This window comes from Pelmatolapia mariae, linkage group LG15, assembly GCF_036321145.2.
Source record: "Pelmatolapia mariae isolate MD_Pm_ZW linkage group LG15, Pm_UMD_F_2, whole genome shotgun sequence".
Taxonomy (NCBI): Eukaryota; Metazoa; Chordata; class Actinopteri; order Cichliformes; family Cichlidae; genus Pelmatolapia; species Pelmatolapia mariae.
The window spans coordinates 6,920,170-6,934,091 of NC_086240.1; the positions used below are offsets into that span (position 1 = coordinate 6,920,170).

At 40.6% G+C, this 13,922-nt stretch overlaps 1 protein-coding gene across 2 annotated transcripts in view; it reads left to right on the plus strand.

Moving 5' to 3' along the window:
- nkain2 (sodium/potassium transporting ATPase interacting 2) overlaps nt 1-13,922 on the plus strand; it is a 114,068-nt gene that overhangs the window by 51,601 nt on the left and 48,545 nt on the right. For both annotated transcript variants that reach the window (XR_010096371.1, XM_063495825.1), the window contains exons 2-3: nt 3,535-3,672; nt 5,688-5,768. Coding sequence is in view for 1 of the 2 variants with exons in the window: in XM_063495825.1 (XP_063351895.1) it covers nt 3,535-3,672; nt 5,688-5,768 (219 nt within the window). In the remaining variant the exon portion in view is untranslated. The remainder of the gene's footprint in view (nt 1-3,534; nt 3,673-5,687; nt 5,769-13,922) is intronic.

Sequence of the window (13,922 nt, forward strand, 5' to 3'; positions counted from 1 at the left end):
GAGTTGCTCTTTTTCAGCTTTTCAAAAGTAAAAGTGACTGAGATGATCTGAGATTGACCAAAGTATATGTCAAAAAAGGCTTTTGGTGCAGCCAAAAATGTACCACGATGGGTTCATAGCCTCACGCTAGCGCTAGAACAGGGGTCGGCAACCTGCGGCTCCGGAGCCGCATGTGGCTCTCTAGTCCTTATAGTGCGGCTCCGCGTGGTTTGGGAAAACAAATTAGAAGTATTTAGCTGAAGTGTATTTTATTTATGTTAGTTCTTTTTTTTTTAACTTGTACTTCTAAATTGGAAGATTATTGCATTTATCGAGACTTTCAACCCCAGGTAGGCCAATTATGGATCTTCGGATCCACATTATGTCAGCAGCTATTCTCAACCGTGAACTATGTTAAAAACAAACACGCCTCACAGATGACAGCTTACAGTCCTGCGTAAAGATGAAAGTGACTTCGTACAGCCCCGATTTGCAGACGCTGTGCGCAGAGTTTCAGGAGCAGAAGTCCCATTGTAAACATATCACGGCAGACCCGACGATGTTTCCATGAACACGCTTTTCAGCATCTCTTTATTGACCACTTTTCACACACGGTTGCTGTACGCATACAGCCGGCTGTAGCTTTTCAGCTCACAGCCCAACATACACCAACAACAGCAGAGATGGCACAGACGTTAAGGCGGCGATTGCGGGTGCCGCTCAGGTGCGTCCGCCTCCCCTGCAGTGGCGCTGCAGACCTCGCCCGGCCACACACATTAACCAGGTAAAATACATATTTAGGCAGAATTTTGCAAATATCTATTTTTAATTTTTTAGCAGCATAGTGCTTTTTTTCCAATTATTTTTTAAAAGTCAGGTCAAGGCTCCAAAAGCCCAAAGGCGATATAAGGGTGGCGGCTCACAACAGTTTTTGTTTGCTACATGGATCATTTTAGTTCAGGTTGGTGTCTTTCCTTTTGTTATATTTCTTTAAGAGTTCAAAATGTGTTAATTACATAAATAAAATGTAACTTTCTCTGTAGCACTTCATGGATTTCATAAGCAACACACCTTAGTTGTTCACACAAAGCATAAAGGTAAAAAACAATATATACAGTGTTATCTTCATTTTAGATGTCAAAAAGTATTTGCGGCTCCCAGTGTTTTCTTTTGCGTGGAAACCGGGTCCAAATGGCTCTTTGGGTCTTAAAGGTTGCTGACCCCTGCGCTAGAACATTAACACCGAACAAACAAACAACCTGCCTACAGCCATGGTTACACAATCATTTGTATTTTTAATGCTTATATTAAATATCCTGTATGAGATACCTTTCAGCTGCTTTGTTATTCACATGGATTGCCACAGACAGCAGGTCTACATGTTTCATTTGGCAGATTTCTTTTTACAGCACATGCCCTGTTTGATGCAACCCCAAAGAGATTGGTGTCACGTCCGGGGATCTTTCGCTTGCTAGGCAAATGTGTAAACCACTACACTACACCTTTATTTGATGTACGAACATGTAATATTTTTATAATGGGTTTGTGTCCAAGAACACCCAGGCTTCGCTGCTGGTGTGATCCCATCTCAACACGGTCTCTAGCTTTGTCTGTAGTGCTGCCATATGGCTTAACATTAGGGCACTCTGAACTCAGCCGTCCAGAAATTTGCCTGCATGTGTGTGAGAAGAGAGCAGGTGTAAACAAAGTTCATTTTAAACTCAACGACACACCCATAATGATTCGGGACAGTATTTTGCAGCGTTGCAATGCTATCTTGACAAATTCTGTGAAGACAGACCACCTTTGTGTTACCTCCTGCTACAGTATTCATTTAAATGAGAGACAATAACAGACAGGCAGACTCACAAGCTGAAAACAATACCAGCTACACTGTCATGGCTGGTAATGAAGCCCTGGATTTGATATGTAAGTCGATGATGTGTAATCTCTTCTAGCTGAGAGCGTAGAACAGTAAATATCAGTCTCATTTGCACTAAATCAAGCTAATAATGGCATCCTTAGCTTTCATGTTTTATTTTTTTCTTATTTCTTTTTAATGCACACCTTTTCTTTGTCTCATGCTCTCTCTTTGTTCCCCCCTCACCATCTCCCTGTCCCTGTCTTTGTCTGTGTGCGTTAATATATTTAGCAGTGCCATATCATATGCTGTGCTAACTTCATTAACTATCTCAGCATGAGCCTACAGTGACTGAATGATAATAACCCTCACCCCCCAGACTCACTGGCTCTACCACACACACACACACACACACACACACACACACACACACACACACACACAGAGCCCTGGGAGCTTAACAGTAATGCATGTATAACTGATTACAGTTTACTTCATTATGACAAAGCATTTTATATTTTGTTATTATGATAAACGACCTCTCTAACCCCATCAGACCCATCAGTGAGTTCATCATTAAGAGTCCCAAATAAATCTGTGTAAAGAAGACAGAAAAATCAGCTGATTGAAGAAAGGGGGCGAATTAAAAAAAACAAAAAAAACCCAGCCATCGTTAGTTCAAATATTATATCAGAGTTAGGCTGCGAAATTGTTTTCTGCATTTAACAAAGAACCACAGGAAATCCTTACATTTGAGGGAGTTAGCCATGATTAATGACTAATGATTAATTTTCTGTTGGTCGACCAGTTGTTTGAGGTTTCACAGCATGTCTGCGATAATTAGGAAAAACGGTGCCGATCTCTATGCCAAGCTGTCCTTTTGAAAGCTTTAAACGGGTTTCTTCCAGTGTGGCACAGACATTCACTTTGGACTCAGAGGTGAACTGATTAGATTTTTGTGGTCAGAGGTCAAAAGACCAAGGTCCCAGTAATCTCATGTCCGTTGCTGTCTCGTGAAAGCGATATTCCAGGAGCAGCTGTAAGGGATTTAATTACATCTGGCACAAATGTTGACTTGGACTCAAGAATGAACGGATCTGAGCGTGGCGGTCAAGGGGCAAGCTCACTGTGGGCTTACGAAACATGTTTTTGGAAGTTTTTCAAGGATTAATGACACAATTTTCTCTCAAATGTCCAGACGGGTGAAAACACTAAGTCGGATCATTTAGATCCAGAAGGGCATCATCTTCACTGTGACATCGTAACATTGTGAAAAAACACTTTTATTCTCCAACACCATTACTTGGGAACAAAGGTCATGACCATATGGTCAGAAGACGGATTGATGAGACTACAAACTGTGGTGATTAATAGGTCCTCCTGGGGTTCAAGATGCTTGTAAAGCATGTGTTTTAGAATTTGTGGCTTTCTGTGGGTGAAGGATCACTAGTGTGGTGTCTACAACTTAGTGCATTTCCTAAACATAAATACACTTAATACCTTTTTTTTTTTAATTGAAAAGCCATCGTGGTTGGTAGAGGTGTACTACAACCATGCTGCAAAGCTGTAACTAGAGTTTTATGTCATTTCTGTCAGTGTTGGTAGTTTTACCTTTAACAGTCAAATGTTTTACAGAAAACATGCCTTTGTTTTCTTGCGTCTAATCTCACTCCTTTGCTTCTTTTTTCTATCAGGTCAGTGTGCTGGAGCGCCAGGTGATAGATTTCCTGGGATACCAGTGGGCTCCCATCCTGACCAACTTCCTGCACATCATTGTTGTCATCCTGGGCCTTTTTGGCACCATTCAGTTCAGGCCGAGATATGTCACTGGGGTGAGTTTTGCACTCAAAACAAGCATTTTACTTATACTCTGCTCTCTCTCTTTTTTAAAGCTGTATAACTTATATAAGTAGTATGTTTGATGTTTTCACAACCCTTCGTTAAAAAAAAGTTCCGGACAGTGAAAACTTCATTCATACCTGGGGAATGCACTATAAAATCCACTTGAATGGATAACAGAGAAAATTTAAACAGTTTGCATTAATAATTAATAAAAACACATCTGCTGGTGGATGCAAGATTGATGGAAGACCATGTACTGTATTTATTTTATATACCGAAGAGCCACTACATTAAAATTGACAGTTTGAGTGAATAACTCTGATCATCTCATCACAATGTAAAGCGTTGCTGGGAAATCTGGTTCCAGGCATTCATGTTGATGTTATTTTGACACGTGCATTTTGGTGAAACAGAGTTTTCACAGGGAAATATCCCAGGTGGATCCCAGCAAATTCAGCTGGTGGTGAAAAGCTCACAGGAAGTGAAAAGCCTACTCTACAGGCCTCAGTTAGCATGTTAAATGTTAAAGTTCATGACAGTACAATTAGAAAAAGACTGAACAAGTTTGGCTTGTTTGGAAGGGTTTCCAGGAGAAAGCCTCTTCTCTCTAAAAAGAACATGACAGTACAGCTTAGGTTTGCAAAGCTACATCTGAACAAACCACAAGACGTCTGGAAAGCTTGGCCAAATTGGGTCACGAAACAGGACAATGATCCCAAGCACAGCAGCAAATCTGCTATGGAACTGCTGAAGAAAAAAAGAATCAAGGTGCTGCAATGCCCTAGTACGAGTTAACCTGATTGAAATGCTGTGGCAGAAATTTAAGCGAGGAGTGCATAGATGAATGCTCGCAAACCTCAAGGCACTCGAGCAATGTTGTAAAGAAGAGTGGTCCAAAATTTCCCTCACAACAGTGTGAGAGACTGATGAAGTCATACATAAAACAATTACTTCAACTTATTGCTGCTAAAGGTGCTTCTACAAGCTAGAATTATGGAGTGTAATTAGTTTTTCACGGGACTGCACAGTGAACACTTTGTTTCCCATGTGACTGTACCGCCGTGTTGCAGACGTGCTTTTTAAGGGATTTAAAATACAATTTGATTATTAAAGAGTTTGAATAATGGTTTTAAACAGACATTAAATACATAAAATCTATTTGTATGGACCAATTTTAACCTCATTTTTCTGGCTTTTAGACTACTCCTGGGTTTTCTCCCGTTTAATTGAATAGCAAATCAAAAACCTGGAACATTGCTAGCAAAACTTTTTTTTTTAAACAAAGAACCCAAGGACCTAAGGCATTATCAGAGCCTGCACACTCCCAAGATCCCAGTCCAATCAAGCTTCTGTGGGATGTGCAGACAGAAGCCAAATGCAAAGCAGCTCCACCCCCTCTATACCAGAATCCTGGTGCCATCAGACTCCAGAGGTCCCATGTTCACACTCTAATAGGTTAGAGGTGGTGATGTGGCTGATCGGTATATATATTTGAAAATGCATTATTGTAAAAAAAAAAAAAAAAGTAAAAAGATGTGAACAGAGTGGGAGTAGGAAGAACTTTTGAGGAGGAATTAGCAGATTAGTGCAAAGCTCCCCTTCACATTGTCACATTGTATTAATCCAATCAGAAGACCTTCAAGTAGACACACAAGGTTTAGTAAGAAGATTCAGTTAATGAAAGAGACTGAAAGTTGTATCAAAGCTTGTAAAATCATTCTCACTTTCTTATAACTTGCACAAACACATACACACAACACCGCTATCCATTTTCTCTTCCTGTCTGGTTTGATTCAGGTGATCAGTTGCACTATTTGCAGTTGTTTCTGTTTCTTTGCATCTCAACGACATCAAAAGTGAAGCCTCCCTCTGTCTTTTCTCTCCGTCTCACCCAGTCCCAATGCAAGACACGAAGATGCATTTTAAATTCTCTAACAAAGGCTTGTCAAGTCTTGTCGACATCTCACTTTCCTCTCTGCGTATCTCTCTGCCTGTTTCTCCGCAGTATGCAGCCTGGCTCGTAGTTTGGATGACCTGGAACGTTTTCATCATCTGTTTTTACCTGGAGGTTGGAGACCTGTCCAGAGTAAGAACATTTTTCATTGTCAAGTCTTAATGTGCCAGCGTTAACACAAAAAAAGGCCCAAACTAGCAATGCATTGATTCTCTAAACAAGTTCAAGTTGCCTGCAAGTTTAATATATATTGTATTATACACCCAGGTTAGACACAGTGACTTGAGCCACACTGTTCATTTGGGTAACGTGTTCTCAAACTTGTTTACTTGTTCACAAAGTTTGAACGCAGCCCCATGAAAATGCATTCAGCCAAATTCCCTCAACCTGAATGAGAAAGGGTTGACCTTGGGCTGAGCGGATGACAGAAATTCAGCACTGTACTGCTCAGCAGAGACGATCACCACCAGGACCTCAGTCAAACTTCCGCCTCTGATGAAGCACCTCTCAACCATCAGATAGAGGGGAGGGAGCACCATTGCAAAATATGGATATAAATCTGATAACACACATTCAAGTGGTGTGGGGAACTTAATTATTATTATTATTTATTTTATTTTATTTTATTTTTTGCATTTAGATATGGCTTTGTTTACTCCCAGCATGCTATATGAGTCACACAAATATGCAGAAAAGAATTAACTCACTAAATAAGCCGATTATTTGTGAGGGTTTAATCAACCTTAAAACCGCCTGCCATTACATGTACGTTGGTTCCCCTTGTGCCACCAAGCTAGTTGTAATTCTTCTGGGGATGTCCTGCAGTCTCTGGCACCCTTTGGGTCTTGTGAAATATGGATTTTGGCCTCTGCGGATCGGGCTTGTTCCAGTGCATTTTGTAGATGCTTGGTTGACCGATTGATCGATTGGGGTCTGGCGAGGCTGGATGGTTTGTCATGTTTCTTGAGCTGTTGCTGAGCTTTTTCTGTGGTTTGCCAGGATATATCGTCCCGCTAGAGGAAGGCAGCAGCCATTGGGGAGCATTGCTATATGGAGTGTTGGGGTACTTTGAGTGCAACAGTGGTGAGATTGGTGGTATGTGCCAAAGCAAAGTGTGCATGAATGTCAGGACCAAAGATTTCCTAGTGAAACATTGCATTGTAGTGAAATGATTTCCTTTAGCCGTCAGTGGTTTGATTTTAAAATCACTATGTTGCTATTATGCACTAATAAATATTAGAGATGACTGAGGTTTTTCAAATTCTTTTTGATGTGTTTTTCAAAAGTTAGCCTTTTCTTTTTGTTGATTTAAATGCATATTATCAGCTTGGATGATTTATTAAGGCTAATCAGTGCTTCCATAAACAGAAGAAATCAGTTGATGTGAGTGCTGATTATTGCTGATTACACACTCGGGTGTGTGGCTGTTGAAAAAAAAATATTGCCTCACTTCTCTGTAATTTACTTGTTTTATTGGACAGTTTCACAACATGCTTGCTATCAGTTTAATATCTGACACAGGACTGCGGTTACAGCCGCCTCATACCATCTGTCTTAATCTGTTCTAATCTACATCTTATTGGTTTTTCCATCAATCATCCATCAATCAATGAATGATATGTGGGAGTACAGTTTCTTTTATATCTGGTACTTGTTGCATATACTCATACCATCTCTGCTCTTCCCACGCAGACACACAGTCTACACTCTCAGCCTTTTTTTACAATTTTTACACATTTCAATTTTGAGTTGAAAGTTGTCTAAAATCCGCCTTCTGTTTAGAAATCCAAATACCTGGGCGATAAATTTTATTCACCGCATCCGACAGTGGGTCAGTGGCTGATTGGTATATACCTCTCAATATCCCCATGGCCTAGTTTTAACAGAAACCACTGAAACTGAGAGGACAGGGGACTACTGTTTGGGTTTCGTTTTTATCACACGGGAAAAACGAGCAAGTCTGTCATTTTAAAAGGATAGAGTGGAAGGTAGAAACATGCGGAAATGGCACAGCAAAATAAATAATGTGGATCACTTTTCTTTGGGTTAAAATTATGAGTCTGTGTTCTGTAAGTTAAAGTCATTTAAAAGGCTTCAGCTCTCCTGACCAAAATCAACACATCTGGTTTCTAATGAGGGCAAAGCAGCCAGTTAATTAGCAATACCGTCATCAATTACCCACTGACCAATCGTACAGAAGCACACACAAACCAGATGCTAAACAGCTTTGTTTTTATGACCAGAACAGTTTGTACGTGCCTCAAGGACACATCCTCCTTGACCCAGTTACCGCAGCAGAGAAAACCACAAAGTCCCGCTTCTCCTCCGATCGGCTCCACCAGCTGTTATACAGTGTGAGATATAAATCCATCACCAACCATTCCGAGGCTTAATTTCTGACCTGAGGGCTATTATTATTCTGGTCCACATGTAAAACAAGTACAAGTCTGATATTGTTTCCACAGACGTACACTTCCAGTTTAAAACATAAGAAAACTGTACCCCCGCATTGTGAGTGGTAGTCAACGCCAGAATAACAACAAATTTGGCAACAGGCCTCAAAATTCTTTACAAAATTAAGATCTTAGAACAGCTTTAAACACTGGAAGTGATTTGCAGCGATGTGGTGAACAGTGGGAGGTAAATTATGCTCACTGACTTGAAGTGAGCAGGTCCCAACATAAACTTCTCTCAACTTCCAGCAGCCACTGAATCCCCAAAACTATTTAACTTGGATACTTCCATCTATACTGATTTATATTGGTATGGTTCTGTTTTGGACCCTCTCATCCCTTCTGCATTAACTGTAAATCTGTGCAAATATATTGTCTGTTAAAAATATTTTTCAGACTCATCTATCTTTAATGCAGCCGTGCTGCATTTTGTTTTTTAAGATTAAGCTTGATTTTTAAAGATTTTCAGATGGAAATAAACAGATCTGACCAATCAGATCACTGCATTTGGCAACAAGTGCACTCGTATCTCAAAACACTCACCTGTACTGAATATACAAATAGTAATATAATACTGTTTTACTTCAGACACAGCTAGACGCAGGTAAGGGTCAGTCGGCTTTGAAATAATTTCTCTGCCTCCTCAGATGTGGTCCCAACTCCGCCAAAGAGCTTAAACTACCCTGAAATATGTACAAAAGCAGCTCTGATATAACTTCAACTCCTGGACCAAACCATGAAATTCTCCCTGCTGCTTACTTCTCGGGAGGATTAGATGAACCCAGAATCTGTTTTTCTTTCTCTTGTTTAGAAACATCAGAACCAGCTCGTCTTCTTTCTGATGCTGGTTTGATAGCTTGGTGCTGACTTTTGGTGTGTATATACGTTACAGCAGCAGTCCCCAACCTACGGGCGACTCACAGGCCGGTACTGGGCCGCGAGAGTTGAGGCTTGGGTGTAAAATTTATGGTTTTCAGGGTTTTTACCGGTTTTTATCCTTTTTTTTTTAAATCGTTTTTATCGTTAACTCGGTTTCCCTGGGTCTTTTCCTGTGTGTTATGAATAAATCTTCTGTTTTTTGGTATTGTACTGGTTTAACTGGCAAAAAAGGTTGGGGACCGCTGCGTTATAGGAGAAGTTCACATCCTAAAAACTCAGAAATTCGTGCTTTGTGTGAATGGCCTCAGAGCAGGCAATGCACCTGCCCGCCTTTATATATAAAGGCTGGAGATGAAGGTGGGTTGCAAAGTGGACTGCAGGTGTGTAGAATAACCATTTCCACATGTAGAGGAGTCCCAGCTGACCTTTTAGCTGGTCAGCTGTGGGCTTCCTGGTCTATAACACTCTCCGGTTTAATCACCCTGAGGGAAACTAGATGTTAGCGCCAGATTTAATTGGATCCCAACCAGCAGCTGATAAAAGTTGATATAATATCATGACAGCCCAGCGAAAACAGACTTCAGGCTCGGATTCGAATACGAGTGTATCAATAATACATGGTTTGTACAGTATATTTACCAGAGAGTGAGATGAGTATCATGGTGACATGTTCTTTTCCTGCTGCCTCTATTTATGTATCACGCTGCCACTTGTCGGTATTTGATAAGGGTGAGGTTGGCACGCGCTTCAAGAATGCCATCATATAAATGAAATTTCTTTGAAACTCTCTCTCTCATTTGCTTCTCAATGCCACTCTCTCACTCAGTCTCTTTCTCTCTCCCTCCTCCTGCGCCTCACTCTCTCTGTCTCCATGTAAGTCATCCCTCCTCTCCCTCTGCTCACCCTATAATCAAGTCTTTTTCAAGTTGCTTTCCAAAGTCCCATGCTCCTCTTCTGTCTCGCACATCTTCATCTCTCGCCTCGTTCTTCATTCTCCCTCCTCCTTCAAATTTCTTTTGTCGAGACACGGGGAAACGTGGCCCTGTTGAGAAGGCACTCCTATTAGTGGACAATACAGGGCAGGGATTTGTGTACAGCCCATTACTTTATACACTCACACCATTACTGCGGGGTCACGGGACAAAACTGATTGTGACACGCTGCATTTTTCTTCATAAAAGCCATCTGGCGTCTCCAAATGAAAGAGGGTGACAGTCCTTTGATTTACGCTATGTTATCACTGACACTTGGATTTGTAATGTAGCTTTGATGTAATTTTTTTCAGCCCAACACTCAGTTTTATCCATTAATAGACTTGATATGCAGATTGTACGTTTATCAGCCTATCAGGGAAATAAGTGAGCGCTTAGGGGCCTGCCTTCATTTTATATATTTTTTCTGCATGATATGTTTTAAACTAGGGGAAATATTGCAGGCAAAGGCATCGAATCTTCTCAATTCCTTCCATGATGACAGATTTCATTTTAACCATGCGGTGCACGGCACACAGGCTGTTTGATGTTCTGCTAACTGCAAATGTTCTTGGTGTTTTGTAGTACAACAGCAGGAAAAGTCAGAAATATTAGGCCTGTAAAGGTATGGCATTTGCCAAACGCCCATGACATTTCTTCTTGATAAGGAAAGTAAACCCCCATGAAAGTGAGTGGAAAAGTAGGAGAGACACTGAGTGGTTGGGGTGGGTGGGGGTGGGGGGTGGGCGGTGTCAGTGTTTGTCAGCTCAGTTTGACGTCCTAAAACCAGGCAACCAGATGGACAGACGCTGAAAGAACAGGCAGATCATTATCATGACTGAGATTACGGCAAAGTGGGTTTGATGAGACATCATGACACTGAGAGCTAACAGGACATTGTGGGAGCATGGTGCACGTCAGCGATGACTCACTGACATTGTCCCACACATACAGACACGCACACACAAACACACAGCAAGCCCGTAAATCAAAGTTAGAGGGAACTCACTTTTTTATTCCTGAATTATTTTGAGCTTGACAGTTTGTTATTAACGGTGGGAACAGCAGTTGACAGCTGGCTTATTCTCTTCTCCTGGAGATTTCAACAGTATCACACAGATTTCATCAGCAGATTAAGGTTACCCATATTTAATGGAAATGCAGGTGTATCCAGCGTGTTTGTTTCATTAAAATCAATGCTGTGCCTCGTATAATGCTAGGAATCACTGAGATGTTACAGCCATGTTGGCTTTTTGAAGCCAAACTTTATGAACTTAAAGAGTGGAGTGCCATGTTATTGGCTAAAGTAACAGACTGATAAAATACTAGTATTTCCCCCAGTAAAACCAAAGTAGACGCTTTTTGGATGGTCTGTTCTGCACAACAAGCCATAATATTAGCCAAACAATCCATTAAAAATGCTCCAGCAGCACGCACACAGTGAAGAGTGGATGAGGCCTAGCAGATGCTGATAGGCTGCCTAACTCAATTATCCAGGTGGATGACCCCACTCAGAGTTGCTGTGAGATGAGAAAATGATTTATTTATTTTTTATTTTTTTTTGCGGGCTGTAAATATATTTTGAATGCTGTAAAGTTGGCCATTTTAAAATGGAGTCTATGGGCATTGACTCCCTTTTGGAACCAACCTCAGTTGGCACTCAGAGAAACTTCAGTTTGCCTCCTTTGATATGTTAGCTTTATTTTTTAGGCCTATGGGAAGCACTGATACTACAGCAAAAATTCTCCTTTTTATTTAACTAAACTGAACATCCTCTAAGTCTTCTCATTTATGTTGACCAAAGCTGACCTTCCTTAATCTTTCATGAATCTAGAGACAGCAACGGTTGCATTATTTTGTCTATAAAATACCAAGAAAAATTACATATTACATGACTCTACAGGTATCTGTTTCAGTGTGTGAGCAATCAAGCCAATGATGGTCTTTATCCATTCTGACCAATAGTAGCAAGTACCATTTAATACAATCTAATATTAGATTGTATTAGATGGTGGTATACGGGGGTATATTGGGGTATATCCCAAGTATATGTGGCAGAACACTGTGAGGAAAACTCAATGTGCAATAATGATCTGTCCCTAGTGGATATGCCTTTAATCCTCCAGACAGGGTCTAAAATTAACACCTGCGAGGACCAGGTGGGGTACGTTTTCCGATTCTTTGAGTAAATTTCAAAAGGTTGTCTTTGCCACACTAACAAAACGCTAGGACGATGTCATTAACTGTGCTACTGTGCTCTTCTTTCTGTGATAGAGTTTGGCTTTTTTACTAGCCCTAACCGTTTAGCCATAAACATAGCCAAGCAGTGAATATTAGCCAATCAGATGCAAAGAAGTGGGATATTCACACAGTACATCTTAACCTGTAGCCTTAGACTTATGTGAGCTAATTGGGGACATGCCCAGATTTTTTAGGGTTAGGGTTAAACAATATTATTCTTTTTAAAATATTAGTGTAAAGAGATTCTTAAAATGTAGAATGAATTATTTGTTACTGGACTTAGGAATTAGATCAAATTATAATGGCAGAGCAGCAGACAACACAGCACCACACCGGTCACAGAAGGAAGCTGCTTTCAGAACTTGACATTTCGCATCGTGTAAAATAATGCCTGACTCTTTGCCTGCATCAGGATTGTTTGATGCAGGCAAACAGTGCAAATGTGTTGAGGTTTCACAGGCAAGTGAGTACTAACCACATGACATTAACTTGTCCGCCATGTTGGACATGTGACAATCATGGTGACAACGTAGGATCAAGTGAATAAGGCACTACTCATTCAGAGACTGGTCTGCAGCCATCTGGCAACCATTGGATGTAATAGGAAAAATGAGTATTCCCCAACTGGATGCAAGTGTATGGTGGAGGTGGATGGCAGTTGTAGGGAGATGACTGCTAAAGTTTGAGTCACACAGGCCTACAGACCAGGCGGTAATCCCATGGCAACCATCTGTGGCTAGGAAAAAATATGTATTCTCCAAATAAGTGGCAAAAACCACAAACGCTATCTCTGAGTTAGAGCTGGGCGATATAAGATTTTTTCATATCACGATATGTTTTTTTCATTTCAGGCGATAACGATATATATCACGATATAAGCCAAATAACTATATTTGTAAGATTTAAATGTGCCGTTGCTCACAAGTAAAATGTGAAATAATCTGCAGCTTGTTTTGATTTAAATATTTATTTCCCATAATAAGTTCAACAGGGTAGATGTACTTAAGGAACATGAGACTTCAGTTTCAGGCAGTAGTTTGTGTAGTTTGCAAATATTGCAAACTACACAAAAGGCAGCCGCTAAAGCGTTTAAGTTTCAAAATAGAACCAATAAAACAGACTACTAAATTGTCAATTCCACTTAGAAACAAAATTTTAATTCTAAAAATAAATCTTAGTTTGTTTTACAGAAGAACAGACAAAATTGACTAACTTTTGTCAATATCAAATAAACTGAGAACTAAAAGGAAATTCTCAATCTCTCCTTGTTGTATAGCTTAGCTTTTCAAACAGTTTTAACAGTTACTTTAGTCTGACAAAAGCCAAATGACGAATTAGCGCTTTTAGTCAGAGATTGAGCATGCACCGGTTTATTGTATTTCCAGACTTGCTTTCAGCACAATTTAGAGTGCGCGCTACTCTGTTTTTTGTCAGACTTGAAATAGCCGAAATACCTTCACACTACGGAACGTCTATGGCCCTTCCGTTCGACAATCTCTCCGGCATTGGAACCATCATCGGTTTTTTCTTCGGTAACCTTCGCTCACGCTCTCGGTTGATTTTTCTCTAGTCGGCAAACTCATTTCCTCCATTACCCGGGCAGCCCGGATGCAAAAACAAATACACGTGCGCCTTGGCACTTGTGCTGTACGTAACAAGTCACGTGACGCGACGCTGCGGCTGTGATTGGTTCGGCTCTGCGCTACTTAATTTGGATTGGGTGTTCTTTTTTTTTTTTAAGA